Raw genomic sequence first — 17504 nt, forward strand, 5'->3', positions numbered from 1 at the left:
TCAGGATGCCACTGATGTAAATGCCTCGGCAGACATTTGCATTAGTATAATACAAATCAAATTTTGCCTTCATGTAGGCCTCAAACGGACATCTTCACATCCAACTTAACATGATTCCCTTAAACTAACTGATCAAAACCGTGGAAGTGCAAGCCCCGAGCCTAGTCCAGATTTGACAGCACCATTTGTGACTGTGAATGCCTCAGAAAATGAACGAGTTTAAAGTTAAATCAGCGCTACACTCATACCAATAAAAATGATGCCTTATGCAACATACAAATTGAGACCAAAAACACAGAAACAGAAAAATCTAAAAAAGTTCCAGAAATGGCAGTGGAATTGTGTTATTATAAATTTTGAGGTTATTAATGAGTTTATGTTTTCTAAATTTTAGGTTTGTTATTTGTTTGATGTAATTACAGAATTGTGTATCAACCAATGATGCAGGATCCCACCAAAGTCCCAAAATCAACCATTGGTATTAGGTTTTTCTGTGTTTTGGTAGTTAAATTGTTATTATATATATAAATATACAAAAGAATTTTTAAATTCTACTTCTGTAAAATTATCAAACTTAAACTTAATCATACATTCCTGATAAAATTTATATAAAATTAATCTTCACAATTAGTTTGTTTTTTTATTGAATTCATTTATTTATAAACTTTATTAATTGAATGGCTTATGATAATAAAATAAACAATCTAAAACAAAAATTAAATTTTTAAATAATAGTACAAGATCCGACAGCTGATTTCTCCAGGTATCTGTTTTTTTTTAATGAATCAGATTTAAATGAATTATTAATGATAATTTAATACATTACTGCCGGGTTGCCTAGCAAAAATTAGCCGCAATTACCTTTAATTAAATATATTGTAATTAATTTATTTTAACGAATAGCAACTATACTTTTTTTAAGTAACTTAAACATCACTTGCAAGAAAATGATGTGAAGAATGTAAAAAAATATGGTTGCCAGTTCTCAGTCAGCCGCAACCTACAAGTTGTCAGGTGTAAACAGATATGTTATTGTTAATTATTTACGCTCATTATGTTTTTCAAGAAAATTATATAATAAATTGAAGTTTAATTTTTTCTGTAAACGATAACATATGGTTGCCTGTAAAAAAATGGCCGCAAAAAGAAGGAATGTGCATGCTGCTTCATGTTGTAAACAAGAACACAGCGTGACTATCATGTAGAGAAGAAATTAAACTTTTTTACATTCTTTTTTCCATTTTTTTTTTACATTCTTCACATCATTTTCTTTCAAATGATGTTTAATTCACTTAAAAAAAATATAGTTGCAATTCATTAAAACAAATTAATTACAGTATATTTATTAAAGGTAATTGCGCCTAATTTTTGCGGTACTAATGTATTAAATTATCATTAATCATTCACTTAAATAGAGTTTCATTAAAATAACAGATACCTGCAGAAATCAGCTGCTGAATCTTAGACTATAAGCATAAAACAACCTTGTAATTAAAATAACTAAAAGGTGAAAATTCCACCTTACCATCAAATGAAATATATGCTCTCTAAATCTTTCAGTTTTTCAAACCATCAAGAGATTAAATATTATATTAAGTCAAAAATTAAAATGAGTAAATTAAAATCAGTTTTTTGAGTATACTGCTGACAAGCAAACAGTCATGGCTGTAATTCATTTTAATTTTTGACTTTATTTTAATCTCCTGATGATGGTTTGAAAAACCAAAAGATCTAGAGAACTTATATTTCATTTGCTGGTAAGGTGGATTTTTCAATTTTTAATTATTTTATTAAAGTATATCAACGGAAACCATGTTTATGAAATTTAATAGAAGTAATAAGCAAAATTTAAAACTGATTTTAAAAGATAATTACAGAATAAAAACGATACACAATAACAATTTATTTTGGGTTAGTACATTGAACAAATATAGTGAGAAAAGACAGCTTTCCTGAAAAACTGAGATTAATCAATCAAGGATGTTAAATTATAAAAACTAACAAGTGAAAAATTTTACAATTTCAATCAAGCAACATTAATTTAACACAATAAAAAAGAGTTAAAAGAAATTTATAATGGAGATATAAAATTAATATAAAATATACAATTCTGTTCATTTACATCTGGTCAGACATGGTCCAGATATACAGGTTGCACACAAAATGATCCAACATTTGGTTTTGTTAAAAAATATTTATTTCAATTACAATACAGAAAAGCAGAATAAAACGTGTTTACTATATATCTGGAGATCATGTTCTGCTTTTTTTTGTGTTGAAGAAGTTGCTAGATAAGATGGTGGTCATATTGTACATGCAATAAGCAGAACATAATCTCAACATATATAGTAAACATGTTGTATTTTATTTTCCTGTATTGTGATTCAAATAAATATTTTTTAACAAAAACAAATATTGGATCATTTCGTGCACCACCCTGTAAATGAAAATCTGGATAATCCAGAAATGTCATATATTATTGAAATTACAAAAAGTGTGATAAGTAAAATGGGAAAACTTATTTGAAACCATTTCTACTCTACGTATTAATAATACAATCACATTTCACTTTTAAGAACAACTTTGAAGAAAAACAAACCAAACAAAATAGGAAATCGGCCAACTATTTTCTTTATGAAATATAGTAAAAGAAGTGAATCAAGATCTTAACTGTTTAAAAATTAAACTTACAAAAAAAAAATTATCAGAGGAAACAAAAATCCCCATCAAACTTGAGATGTAGGTGATAAGGAAGACACAAAAGAATAGTTATAAAATAATACTGGCTTGTGAAATTTATTAAGAAACTATTGATATTGAGAATGATTCCAATAATAGTGACAAAGAATAATAACACTAGGCCCATGTGTGCTTTACTTTTCCCTTATTACATAACTTCACTAACTTTATGTGAGCATTACGCAAGTATAAAAAAGTGAGAAATCTTGCAGCAGTAAAAGTTATTAAAAAGCAGTGCAGAAAAAAATAGAAATTATTGCTTCAAATTAACTTTTCATATGTTAAAAAATAATTTTTAATAGAAAATTTAATACCGAGTTTTCATGCTTTAAAACATTTTGGGAAGTCATCTACTGTACAGAATACTAAGTTACAGTGCTTAATCTTTTATAACGAAAAATAAAAATATTCAAATACAAATCATGTACTTTGTAATCATTACAACCAATTTCAATGTTCTATTAGTTATTATTAATATAAATAACATGTTTGAATTATTGATATTCTATTTAATAATTACTTTTAATTTTTTATAAAAATCTTAGTTTTCATACCTTGAAGTCATTTTGTTATTATTATATCGATTACTTTCTAATGAACTACTTAATTATCACAGCCAAAATTTCTTAATCGTTTCAATTTCTTTCTTAACACGAACATGTCAGCAACAATTCTCTCCTAGAACAAAACAAAATCAACAAAAAATTATTATATTAAGGTAAGAAAATAACATTTTGATATTCCCACAAACAACATATGTGTTGTATATTGCATTAATATTAGTATATTGCATTCAATATAACTCATTAATTTTAATAAACAAGTAATCATAATTTTTATCACTGTCAGATTTCCTCTTTCAAGTTTAATAGGCTTGGGCCTTTAGTCAATGGTACTACCCTCTATCTCATTGTGCAATTAACAACAACTATCCCCATTATATTAATCACAATACATCTCTTCTCTAAACTCTCCTGTCAATATGCTAATCCAATTTACCTCCAATCTTTGTTATTCGTTATTTAAAAACCTGCTCAACATAACAAAAATCAAAGCAATTCATTTTCGTCAGTTAAAAAATAAAATCCAGAGCTTTTACTTGTATTTAAACATGTGTAAACAATACATATATAAACATTTGTATACAGTGTTAAGCTGTAGTATTTATTCTTTGAATAATAAATATTCATAAAATGAGATTTCCATAAAGAACACGTTTTTCTCATAAATATTTAAAGTAATTAACAATAATCTATTTCTAAAAAAAAAAGAAAAAAACAATTACTAAATGGATGGCATTTACCATACAGATAACATCAGTAATTGAATTTCATTTGAGATCTGAATAAATGAGTTAATTATCTACATTTATAAGGAAGCCTATTAAATAATTGTAATTATCAGTTAAATAGCTACATTTTTTATAAATAACACAATTTTTTTTTTTTTGTCTTCAGTCATTTGACTGGTTTGATGCAGCTCTCCAAGATTCCCTATCTAGTGCTAGTCGTTTCATTTCAGTATACCCTCTACATCCTACATCCCTAACAAAAAATTGTTATATATTATAAAAAAAATTAAATATTATTTAAAATTTCTAAGTTTTTAATAAACTCTCATGATTAAATAAGAAAAAAAACAACAAAACATTTAGTAAAACTTATGATTTTTTAAGACTGGAGTCAATAAATAAGAATTAAAAATATTATTTATGATTAGGGAAAAATAGAAAGGTGTAATTTTTTTAAAATTAAAAGTTGGAAAATAGGTCGGTACACTCAAGTATAAATAAATACTTTATTCAAACCAAATTACAACTAAACTAATTCACATCAAGAACCGTAGATATGCTACTCCACAGTAAACAAAAAGGAACTGTTCTAGAATTTGCCTGCAAGAATTAAGGGGAACCATAAGAAAACCTTGGTCAGAGTGCCACTACCAAATAAACAGAATATTGAATAGAAAAGTCATAATAAATCATATAAATACATAAAAATAATAATTTTATTTAAACAACAGAAATGAAATTACAAAATAATAAATAAAATGGCAATTTTAAAGTCATTAATTGATAAATATCTGAGTATGTATTTAAGTATAGATTAAATGAGTGCATAAAATTGAGATTTATTTCATTAATATTAATACTATCAACTGAGTAAAACTAAGCAGAAATAAATTATTATATTTATGTTTAAATTAATTGATCAAAAGATCTTTTAGATATACAGGCAGTTCATTAAAAACAGGACCTGAAGTAGAAATATTTCTACTTTGTTATAAAATGAAGTATTGTGCTGAACATTTATACAATTATCAATGGATTTTGAATTTTGTTTATATGTCATATGCCACTATAGTTCCAGAATTACACTTGAAATAAATCTGTTAAAGCAGAAAAATAATACTATACTTTAGCCAGAGCTAACTTCAGAGCTTTGTGATGACCAAGTTGCCATTTTTGAGAAACACAAAATTTTAACTTTATATTCTTTACAAATTTAAAAAGCTTTAATTTATATCTACAAAGAGCAATAATAATTAATTGATTCCATAGCAGTATGTTTAAATACATATTTTAGCAGTTACAGGCTAACACCACTTTAGAGTGTAACAAAGAATTCCGTAGTGCGAGAAAAACACCAAGCAAAACTTTGATTTGAACCCAAGACCTACTTGATGAAAGGCAAAGTTACTACCATTCCGTAGTAAAAGAATTAAAATACTATGGTAAAAGAAGACAGGAAAATTAAAGTTGAAGTCTGTCTAAATGGCTTTCAACTTAAAAAAATATTTCACAGTTTAATATCATAAAGTTGTATAACACTATCATTCAATATCCGTTTAATTAAAATTTTACAGCAGATACATCTAAAATATATTAAAAGAGATATACAATAATGTTAATTAATTTCTTTAATTATCTGTAAAACTATTTTTACAGCTTTTAGCTATAATTAAATATTGCATTATATTTTATCATACACTCATATTACTGTAAATAATTACTCATTAGTGAAACTGCTTTCATTTTACCATAATATTTTGCATTTTAATTGATTTCTATACAAGAAAAAGTCTATTTATAAATAATAGTAAATTGATTATACATCATTTATATTAGATAATAAAAATGTGAAACATATCTGTTTAAATCAATAAATATTTTATTTTGGTATATGTATCTATATTGTTTGACTTTTATATGTAGACTGACTTGGTGATGCAACTGGAAGAGTTAGGGGTAACCCAACATACCTTTGATAAGTATTTCTTGAAAAATGATTCCTGAATAAATACCATGCTTACTTAGGATAATATATTGCATTGAATATACTGGTGTGTATCACAATTCTGAATTCTCCAATACTTATAACTAAAAATGATACCATTACTCTGTTCACTAAAGACTGTTAATGTCATTACCAAGAAAAATAACTTAACTCTTACTTAATGCTAAGTTCCTAGTCCTGTTTCAAGTTTAACTGATAGATATAAAAAAATTAAGAAAAAATTGAGTTGCTGATAAACCAGTGACTCCAAAGTGATGATTTGTTAAGATATAAAACAGTGGAATAACAGATATAAAACAATGGAATAACATGTGACAATCAGAAGAAAGTACTTACTATATACTACATTGCAATGAAAAATATTTTTGGAAGAAAATGTTTTTTGGTAAAATATGGATAAGTGAATAAAAATCAAATGCAACACTCGAACCACTTTCCAGTGATGAAGTAATTTATTATGCAGAAATATAACAGAAAAAGAAAATTAATTAACATCTATTGATTAATATGGAAATAACAGTGACATTTTGTATATTCCACAATGAAATTGTGGCACATATAGTGGATAACAGCTTTATAAGAAAATGGGGAATATTAAGAAAAGATGATGATACGCTTTATTAAACCATTTAGTCCAAAACAAATAAGCAATATAGGACAACAATACTTATCTAAGTATTGTCCTTCTTAGAACAGACGTGTTTACTCGTTTCATTGTCATAATTATCAAACAGAGCTGGTGTGATTGTAGTGCACCTGATCTTCAATCAGAGTTGTCACAAAAAACAAATAAATAGTAAAATTTTATGACAAATATTATAAACATTTTAAAATATATGCTGTGGTTTTTGGAAAATGTCATATCAAGCAACAGTATTTTTTAAATATATTTCATAATGCTGTCATATTTTATGAAAATTTTCACTAAAATTTAACCAAATAATTAACAAGTTATATAATTGAAACTTGTATTATATAATATTTAAATATGTTTTTTTATTAAAAGTACACTAAAATTAGCAAAATAGCTTGCTCTTACCAATTAGTTTATATATATTTTAAAGATTTTCTCAAATTTGAGATAGGAGAAATGGTCTAAGAGGAAAAAATAAAATAACTAGAGTAATTATGTTTTACCGATGTTTTTTTGGTACAAACCAAAAGTAAGTTAGGAGTTCTGAATGAATGTACTTACTGCTAGGAGAGACATTCTGCTTGAAAATAAGTAAGAGTAAACAAAAGTAATAAGTTATGATAGAAACAGTAATTAATTAAATTTTGTGAATTAATATAACAATAGTTACAGAATTTTGATACTTAAGAGAGTAAAATTACAAAGGACTAACAAAGTAATACCAACGATTACGAATTAAAGATCTAAGAATTAGAAAAAAAATTCTTGAAAATATTTCTACAGAATGTGGGCCCTTTATTGTAATGAAAAGAAAAAACAGAAAGAAAAAGAGTAAAGTTAAAATGAAAGAATAACATAACAGCTTTCAAATGAGTTATTACTGGAGAATGTTGAAAATTATACAGTTGAAAAAATTCACAATGAAGAAGTTTGTAGAAGATGAGAAAAAATTGTAGCAGAAAGAGGTTGGTGAGCTATGCATTAAGATGAATGTCTTAATAATATCTTAAACCTGGATAGGTTTGGTTAATTTGATTAGAGGGATCATACATACAAGTAAAAAACTATAGAGGAAACAAATATTAAAATATATAAAACAGATAAATGAGGATGTAGGATGTAGTAAGTATAGTGAGTTTAAAAGATTGGCACAGAACTGAAGGGAATGGAAAGTAGCATCGAACCACTCAACTGATAACATGAGACTATTGTGGTACAAAGAAAATATCTCTTATTATCTATAGTTTCTACTATTTCAACCAACTAACACATTGAAAAAACAACAATTATCAATAGGTTAGGTTTTCCAAATATACAACTGCTGGTTGGTCAGCTTGGTTAGGAGAGTTTCTTTTGCATATATATCTCTGCGTGTATGTGCGCGCACACATGTGTGTAAAAACCAGCAGAGAAAATCTTTAGTTCTTAATATAAAACTACTCTATTAATATAACAATAATTACTCTTTAAATGTTTATTGTTTTGTTTTACATAAAATGTGAATTAATTGTTCAACTTTAATAAAAATTAACTAGCCTACCTGTTTTAGTGTTTCAGTTTAGCTTGACTGTGAGAATACTTCCAATTAAAAAAAAGTAGCAGTTTAGTTTTTATAAAAATAAAAAAATTATTTTTTTATAATGTACACATTTTTTTTATTAAACAATTTAAGTTTTTATTTATCAGTAATTATACTGTTTACAAGTATAAAAATTTCAATGTAATTATACTTCATTAAATTAAAAATATATAATTGATAATAACCCTTGACATTTATTTTTAGAAAAATATTCTATTAAACAAAAGAATTCATACTATTCCATTAATACATAATTAATTGTCAACTGATGCAAATATGTGATTTTGGGCCCATACACAACATATATTATTACAAAAACATCTCTGTTATTTTTTTACAGATATCTTTCTTCATGTAAATAATCAATTCATTAATTTTGTTAATTTGGCATATTCTATTTTTAAGTTAACAATTTTATACACTTTCTGTAGCTAATAATAAAAAAATAAAATAAAAAATATTACTCTTAACATTTATAGTGGTTTTTAAGTTATTGCAAACAACAAATATTTTCATTAGTGAAAGCATCTATTAATCAGTCAAATGTATATTAAATCATGCACACATATGTGTGGTTATGCTATTTTTAAATGTACTAATAGTATTTATCTTCAACTGATATCATATTTCCTGTTCGTATACGGATTAATTTATTAAAATTTGATTTTCTGATTCATTTAATAATTTGACATTAATACTACAGAGTATAAGATTTACACAAACACACACACACACATATATACAGTAAATAAAAACAAGGATATGCAGCAGGGTAATAAAACAAGAAATATATTTAAAGCTAACTTTTTAAGAAAACATGTTTAAAGTTCACAATTTTATCACTGGATAAATAGATATTCACTCATTCACACATTAAACCCAAGATATTAGGGTCTTTATCTACAATCTCCCACACACAAGTATTGACTGGCTTGCATTTATTTTTCCTCAACTGTGGTCTTATATCTAACCATAATTATGTTTATGTAGGTCTGAGTCATTATTATTTAATTTTTGAAAATTTTAGAGTGATATACTTTTCCTTTTTCTTTTTCCTGTTTAACCTCTGGGAATTACCATTCAGGTATTACTTCAGAGTATGAAATGTATGAGTGTAAATGAAGTGTAGTCTTGTCAGTCTCAGTTCGACCATTCCTGAGATGTGTGGTTAACTGAAACCCAACCACCAAAGAAAACCGGTATCCATGATCTGGTATCCATATAAAAGGACCTTTATTAGGACTTGAACGCTGGAACTCTTGACTTCCAAATCAGCTGATTTGGGAAGACGCGTTCCACTAGACCAACTTGCTGGGTTTAGAGTAATATACTGGAACGGTTATTAATACCACCTAAATACTAAAAAAAAAACACCTAAGTTTATGAAAACATAAATCTAATTTTTCTTGGAAAACTATGACCTAATTAATGAACAAAAACCATAAAATTTTCATATGTACTTAAAAAAAAAACTATATGATAAAATATCACAAATGGATTGTAAAAAACCATGGGCGATTTTATTTTCACGAGTTATGAATCAAAGAATCTATCTCAATTGTATGAACTGTAATGTTATGATAGGCCTCTGTAATGAGTTGTTATAACATTGAAATGTAATATAGGGTTACAGATCAAATGTTTTGAAAGAAAGCAACTCATTTCTCAGCAGATTCTTATTTGATAAACTTCTATATTTTTTCTGTTCTCTTGAATCTACATAAAAAATATTGTTTTTAAATCTGTCACTAATACACAATATCATTGTCATCTGTCATAACAATATCATTACTTCTGTTTGAAAAGAATTCAACTTGTCTTCATTATTCTATTAGAACTGCAAATAAAATTAATCTTAATTTATAGAGAACAAATAAATATTTAAATGGTTTAGAACATATAGGAGTAATCCTTTATGATGAAATTCCAAACAAAGAAAAACTATTAAAAAGTTAAGAATGTTTATCTCTGTTTTATAAATGAAACATGAAGTTCATTCTGTTGTTATCATCATTAATTGTAATGACAAATTTATTAATTCAACAATTAAAGATGGAGTTAATGAAATAAGCTTCCTATTTTTATTTAATGTTACATCGTTATTAATGTATATAAACATAGTGTACGTATTTTATATACATTTTAAAAACTTTTGGACCAAATCAAAAAAAAAAAAAAAAAAATGGTTAATGGTACAAATATTTTTCCAAACTGAAAAGTTAAAAGATTAAAATAACTTTGAAGATTAATATAAATAAGTTTTTAAAACAGATTTAATTATATTACGATTATTTTTGAAAATAATATGAAATAGGAACAAAAAAAAGAGTGTGGTACATCTAGATTTCCTAATTTTTATAAAACTTACTTTTTCTGTCATATTATCACCATTACTGGCCTAGAGAATCATACAATCAGAAATCTTATGGTTTTCCACTTTGTAAACAAAATACTTTTTTTCTTTAACAGTTAAAATTATTAAAACAAAGATAAACATATTGATACCTTTGATAAAGTTGCAGGCCTTTGTATATCTTCTATCAAAAGTATTATACCCGATCAGAAAAATACTGGGCGACTCAAAAGGACTTTAAAAGCATATAAAAATTTATTTAGATAACTTACAAATTCAGTTGAGGTCTCATTTCCTATTTCATAGCAAAACATCAAGTTTTGACTTGCGTAGTTCATTAGTACTGAATTTGTCCACCAGTATTGTTAAAAATGGATACATTTACTGGTGTGGAATGTACTTGTGCTGTGTGTTTTGGTTCAATGCAATTTTCGTAGAGTACAGTAGGGAGCCTCCTAGTAGGCATACAATTTACTCTTGGCATCAAACCTTCGTTGAGACAAGTTTTTCTGTTAAAACAAAAAATCACCAGGATGCCCAGACTTCTCTGAAGCTGCTATGGTACAACTTAGAGAAAGCTTTCCATGTAGTTGAAAGAAATCAACTCGGTATGAATCACATGAGATTGGCTTTTCACAAATGACTGTTTGGTGCATACTATGTAAAAAATGCACTTGAAGCCATACAAACTAACCACGATTTAACAGATTACAGATGATGACAAAGTTGCTCGGCTACAGTTTTGTGATGGATAGAATTGCAGACAATGATACATTTTAAGACAATGTAATTTTTAGTGATGAGTCAACGTTTCACATCAGTGGCAAGGTGAACAACCATAATGGCCTGTTCTTGTACCAAGAGGTAATGGTACTGTTTATCTCATTATGCTTCAAAATTTTCTAATTCCTCAGTTAAACAATGATGACCAAGATGGATGCCACTACTATCACCACCTCACTACCACTTATAAGTCTGAGATTTTCTTGCTACTTAATTGCCAGGTCGGTGGATTGGGCGTGAAAGTCCAATTGCATAGCCACCTTGCTCCTCACATTTGATCCTGTTAAATTCTTTATTGCAGGGTTTCATTGAAGATCGGGTTTATGAACCACCTTTGTCTGGTGATCTTGTTGAGAAAAGTCTTCGAATTAACACCATAGCTGCAAAGATAACACCCAACTTGCTGGCTACAGTCTGGAATGAGATCGACTTCAGGTAGGTAGGATGTTTGTTGCATTACAAATGGAAGCCAGATTGAACCAAAGTAAATGTTGGAGGACAAACCTGATGTGTTATTCTATGAAATGAGACCACAACCAAATCTGTAGGTCATCTCAATACATTTTTATATGGTTCTGAAGTTGTGAAATACTTTTTGAATCACCTGGTATTAAATCTATGGAAAAATAATCCAGAGAGAATGGTTTTAATAATTCAATGAATATTAAACTGTGATATTAATTTTTTACTAAAATGACAAAATTGTAACAAACTATTTCTGACAACAATGGATTAACTGTAGGCAAATTCTTGAAATGCTATGTTGTCTAAGTTTGAATCAATCAAAACAAAATTTCAATGAATTTTACTAAAAAGAGATAAGATGATTCTGTCTGCAAGATAGAAAATACATAGACAGAATTTCATTTACATACAATAATTCAGTTTCAGGTTCGTTGACCAAGCAAAGCAATCCTCTTTTAATTTGACTTTTGGGTATTTCATCTGTTCATATGTTTGTAAAAGTATGTCATAATTATCTTAATTTTATTGTAGTGATAAAATTAAGCATTCCATTTAAATAACACTTTTAATTTTTATTAAAATTTATTAAGAAAAGGAAACAATTTACTCTTAAAATTCAGTTGAAAATATAATGTATTTTGTTGGGTAAACCTTCAGCAATTGACAATTCCAGTTGTTAAATTTGGTATAAATTGAGCAAGTTCACAGAACTAAAATATATGTAATTTTTTTTCTCATCACCAGACACTCAATTTTTTTGACATATTCTTCATTCCTTAATATTCTTAGGAAATATTTCAATCTGAAAGCATTTTCTACATCCTATACTGTCAATTATTTGCTTTATGAATTCTAATTCCTTCCTCCCTAAAGTTCTATAATTATCTATTACTAAAGTAATCCTGGGTGCTTTACTATATGACAATCCACTAACCTAGTTCTTGAGATAATCTGTAACAAGTGTCTCTTCTTTTTATGTATATCTTAATATTTTAACTTCTTTTAAATACTAAAGTGATAAATGCTTTTAATGTTCATGCTCAACAAAAATATCTTTTATTAAATTAATTTTTTTTCTATTTTTAAACAATAAATACTGATGATTTCAATGAAAAAATTGAATGATCTCTTTTACACATTTTTGGTTGTTTTCATTGGGACCTCTTCAGAGCCACTGTTGTTTTTATTTAATTGTATAAAGAGAAGGGTAATGTATTTGGATATTATGTTAGTATGTGCTCCTGTAGTTTCAGAACTCTAGAAAGTTCCACAAAACAACTGCTGTCAAATAATTTATTTCAATCATGTGAGTGATAACAATAATATGTTTATTTAAAGAAAATATAACAACAGATTACAGATGCAGCCTTTTTCAATGTGAAAAACTAAAATAATTTAGCATTTATCAACTGACAATAAGTGCAATCTGAAATGAACGTGAAAAACTAAACAGTTTTTTGTTGCATCTAACAATTAAACAACATAACACTAATTAAAAATAATCACAAAAACAATAAAAAAAATAATCAAAACATATTTGAAGCTCACTTAATATACCAATAAATGTAAAAATGAATATCAATATGTATTTAAATTTAAATTGAATCAAAGAAATTTTTTAAATTAACTGTTTGAAAGTGTTGCTGAAAAAAAAAATACTATATGTTACAAATTAGTTAATAAATATGGTTTGAATACCAATTTCTAAACAAAACATGTCTTATGATTAAATAATCAAATGCTTTGTCTTTTTACTATAATAAGTGAAACTGACTCCAAGGCAGCTAAGAAAAATAAAAGTAAACAAATTGGGCTAGCAAGATCCACTATCATGTAAACTCTTACCCTAGCAAAAAGGGAATTAAAAAAATATCAATCTTCCTTATGGTTGACTCCTATCTATGGTAAATTAATTGATTTGATTTCTATTAAATAACAAAGGAATTAAACAATAATAAATCTTTTTAATAGGTTGATAAATCTATATTATATAAATAAAAATTTGAATCTTTCAGCATATAAAAAAAAAATTTTATGCTGCTAAACGACACAATTTATTTGAAACTGACAAAATAAGTTAAAAATATCAGAATTGATATACAAAGCACAAAAGATACTTCTAACTTTTAAATATTAAAAATCAAGAAAAATAATGGGTTAGCCTATTTTAAAAAATGATCAAAAACTATTAACCCACTTCTTCAATTGTTTTATCCACCAATGTAAAGCTGAAGTTCCTGGAATTTTGTATGTATATTTGTGCCATAATTGTAATGGCTGTAAGTAAACAGAAACAAGATGCATAACACTCCTGAAGTTACCACAACAATTCTCAATTACACTAGGCTTATCAAGGAAGATAGCCAAAAAGATACGCTCTATGTAACACCTAGTGGAAGCTGTTGTAAATCCGACACGGTTGTTACAAGTGTCCGTCACAGTGGATTTCTCCACCACAATTAAAAAAAAAGCTTATTAAGGAAAGGCAAAGAAAGCTTACTAAGGAAAGCACTAAACAGTGCCTTCTTCAGTTAAGCCAAACATACCACTGCTTGTCAACCTGCCAAGCTCACCAAACTGCAGATGATGTTCAGCTCAATAAGTGACATCTTCAATCGGTTCAATCATGAGATTGGTTATATAATGAACATTATTACTCTCATAGAAAGCAACTGACATCAGACTGGTATAAATAATGTAATTAAGCAAATTACTGTATTCTTTCAATCCAGTAACAATAAATTAAACACATATGTATATTATCTCTACTAAGTAGGGAACTTGGAATTTTAACAACAGTAAAAAAAAAAATACCTTTTTTAAATTAATTATAAAAAATAAGTCATATATATATATATATTTTCAAAATTAAATTGAAAAAAGCGGAATATCAATTTTTTATACAATAGAAAATTCCCAACAGATTTAAATATGTTTAAAAATATTAAATAGCAATTTACCTGAATAATGATTTTTGATGAAACTTAGAAAAAAACAAATCAACACATTAAATTAAAATTATCTGAAATTTCATTTACAGCCTTTCTATTATTACGTTCTGTATAACTTTAAATAGCAGGAGGAAAAAATGTAACTTTTCTTTTTTAATTATACCTAACAGCTTAGATTCTTTAATTAGAATGACACTAATGAAAAAAATAATTATACAACACATCATGAATAATGAGACAGCGTATAAATATATGTGCATACTAACATATGTATGCACTTGTGGGAGGAGAATGCAAAAATATAGAAAGATGTCAATAATAAATGAAAATGATACAAGCTATCATTCCTTCATTATATAGTAAAATAATTCTGTAAATAAAATAAATACTTAATTCAAATAGAGTTCATATAACCAATTAAAATGTAAAATAGGCCCAAATACTTATACTAAAAAACAAGTAATATAAAATATTACAAAAAAAAATTCCTTTTACGTAATAAATAGGTATCATGACTACAAGGTATTATAAAATAAAACCACTTTTTTTAGTTTTAAAATTATGTAGGTATTTTACAAAACCCCAATTTCAGGCTTTTACATATGTTTTGTAATCAAGTTTATTTCTAACACAAAAAACCCTGATGAACTGAAATTACATAAATTAACTTTACAAAGATATAGAACAGGAAAAAGTATTAAAAATAAAAACATTACATCATTTTAATTTATTTTCACTTAAAAACTGGTACACCTACAAAAAAAACTGCCTGAAAGAAAAAAAAGATTGCAGTTAAAAATCTACCTTCTGTTAAAAATAAGGAAAAGAATACACTGAAATGACAAAAAGTGACTGCTAATGAACATTATCTAAAAATGTATGAAATATATAAACTTTCTATTTTGAGTTTCGGAACTATTTTTTTTTTTAATTTCTGTATCAAAATACTTGGAATTTTAGGACGACACTTCTGAAATAAAAAATTCCTACTGCTTGTATGGAAAATTTATTTTTGGTTTTGAAAAGTTTCTATATGATGGAGAAAAGAACAATGAGATTACCAAAGTTACTTGAATATATGTGAACAAAAAACTAAGTACAGATAGAATTGAGAACCTTGATTTTTAAAGATTAACTGTCAAGTTAAACTAGAGAAAACAAGAAAAATGACAATAAAAAATTAAAATAATATTATATTTTCCATCATGTCCATAAAATTAATCAAAGGTTGGCAGATATCAATCCAAGCATGATTTAATAATTAAACATGAAATAATAATCTGAGTGAAATCACCTTAAGAGGAGAAACTTTACTAGTTGACAGCATTGTTATAACTATTAAAAAACAGTATACTTTGTGGAAAATCCTTGAGCCTGCTAGTGTTGATCATATGGTACATCATTTTCTAACTATTATTCCTGCAGCTGAACAAAATTGTTGGTAACTTTTATGCTCATTTACCCTAACAGATATACATGTATAAACATTTACACAATTGTTCCACTTTTAAATTCAGAATACTATTATCAATCAATTTAAGGAAATCAACATCAATATTGGGTAGTATAAAAGTGAATCTATACTCGTATTTATATGAAAACTTGCAACAGAGAGATTATAAGACATAATCTGATACAGTAAAAATATAAACGTAGATACATGGCAGAATATAATTAATATCATAAGTGGTCACTTATTTTCTCATACAGTTGAACAATACAATTTAAAAATAATAAAACTTAAAAATTGTTAAATAATCTGTTATTAAAAAATTATTATTAAACAATAGGATTTTTGAAATCTGCACACTCATTTTATAAGAGAGGACTTCTTCAAATCATTATAAATTACACATAGCAACACATTCTATTTTACAAACACTACTAATACTACAACACAAGAGCAGTAATATACGTATAGCGGCTAGTATTATGCAAAACAAAATAATACACAAAAAGAAGAAATATTCAACTGATATAAGTTATTTATTTTTAAAGAGAAATAAATACCAGTTAAAATAGTTTTCGTTTTTTTTTACGTGATTACTCCTTTTTTAATTAGACAGAAAAAACACTATGCTGGTTACTGACCCAGAACTGTTAAATTATATAACACACAATAAGTTACATCCCCAATAATTAAACAGTTCTAAAATCATGTATGAAGACATACACATACAAAATTCAATAGGAAAAAAATGTTCATAATGAAAATAAAACTTCTGAAGTTTGTTATAAATATTAACAGGAAAATCCAAAGTTAGAATTGCATATCCATCATAGATTGTTTTCTGTTTTAAATCTTTAGTATCTCTTATAAATTAAATCATAAAAGAATTTATGGGTAATGTTGAGATGCATTATTATTTCTTAAATTAAACTTTTTAAGCTAATCTAAATTCAATACTTTTGGCAATGTAAATTCTACACATATGTTATAGAGTAAATCACATACACAACATCTAAGAGAATTAAATTATAATGTACTATATTAATTAAGAAAACCAAATAATACCAGAAAAAATAAAACAACCCACTGTATTTATAAAGGAAAAATTAATATAAGAAAAGAGATTAAGTACAAATTTCTAGGAAAAACGAGATATGATAAAAGTTCAAAAACAGATGAACTCTGGACTTATCTGTCATGAACACTTCATTTCCTTAATTATTTTTTTGTCAAAACAACTCCATAAATTTTATA

The 17504-nt window shown here is 26.4% G+C and overlaps 1 protein-coding gene across 6 annotated transcripts in view; it reads right to left on the reverse strand.

Moving 5' to 3' along the window:
- The window catches only part of LOC142317691 (TATA-binding protein-associated factor 172-like), a 143208-nt gene that overhangs the window by 96943 nt on the left and 28761 nt on the right, over nucleotides 1-17504 (reverse strand). For 5 of the 6 annotated variants that reach the window (XR_012754769.1, XR_012754772.1, XR_012754768.1 and 2 more), the window contains exon 2: nucleotides 3294-3417. Coding sequence is in view for 1 of the 6 variants with exons in the window: in XM_075354252.1 (XP_075210367.1) it covers nucleotides 3294-3304 (11 nt within the window). In the remaining 5 variants the exon portion in view is untranslated. Of the gene's footprint in view, nucleotides 1-3293; nucleotides 3418-14809; nucleotides 14919-17504 lie in introns of those variants that run through there. The other variant, XR_012754770.1, reaches the window with a different exon arrangement.

The sequence above is a fragment of the Lycorma delicatula genome, chromosome 1, assembly GCF_047948215.1.
Source record: "Lycorma delicatula isolate Av1 chromosome 1, ASM4794821v1, whole genome shotgun sequence".
In the NCBI taxonomy this organism is placed as follows: domain Eukaryota; kingdom Metazoa; phylum Arthropoda; class Insecta; order Hemiptera; family Fulgoridae; genus Lycorma; species Lycorma delicatula.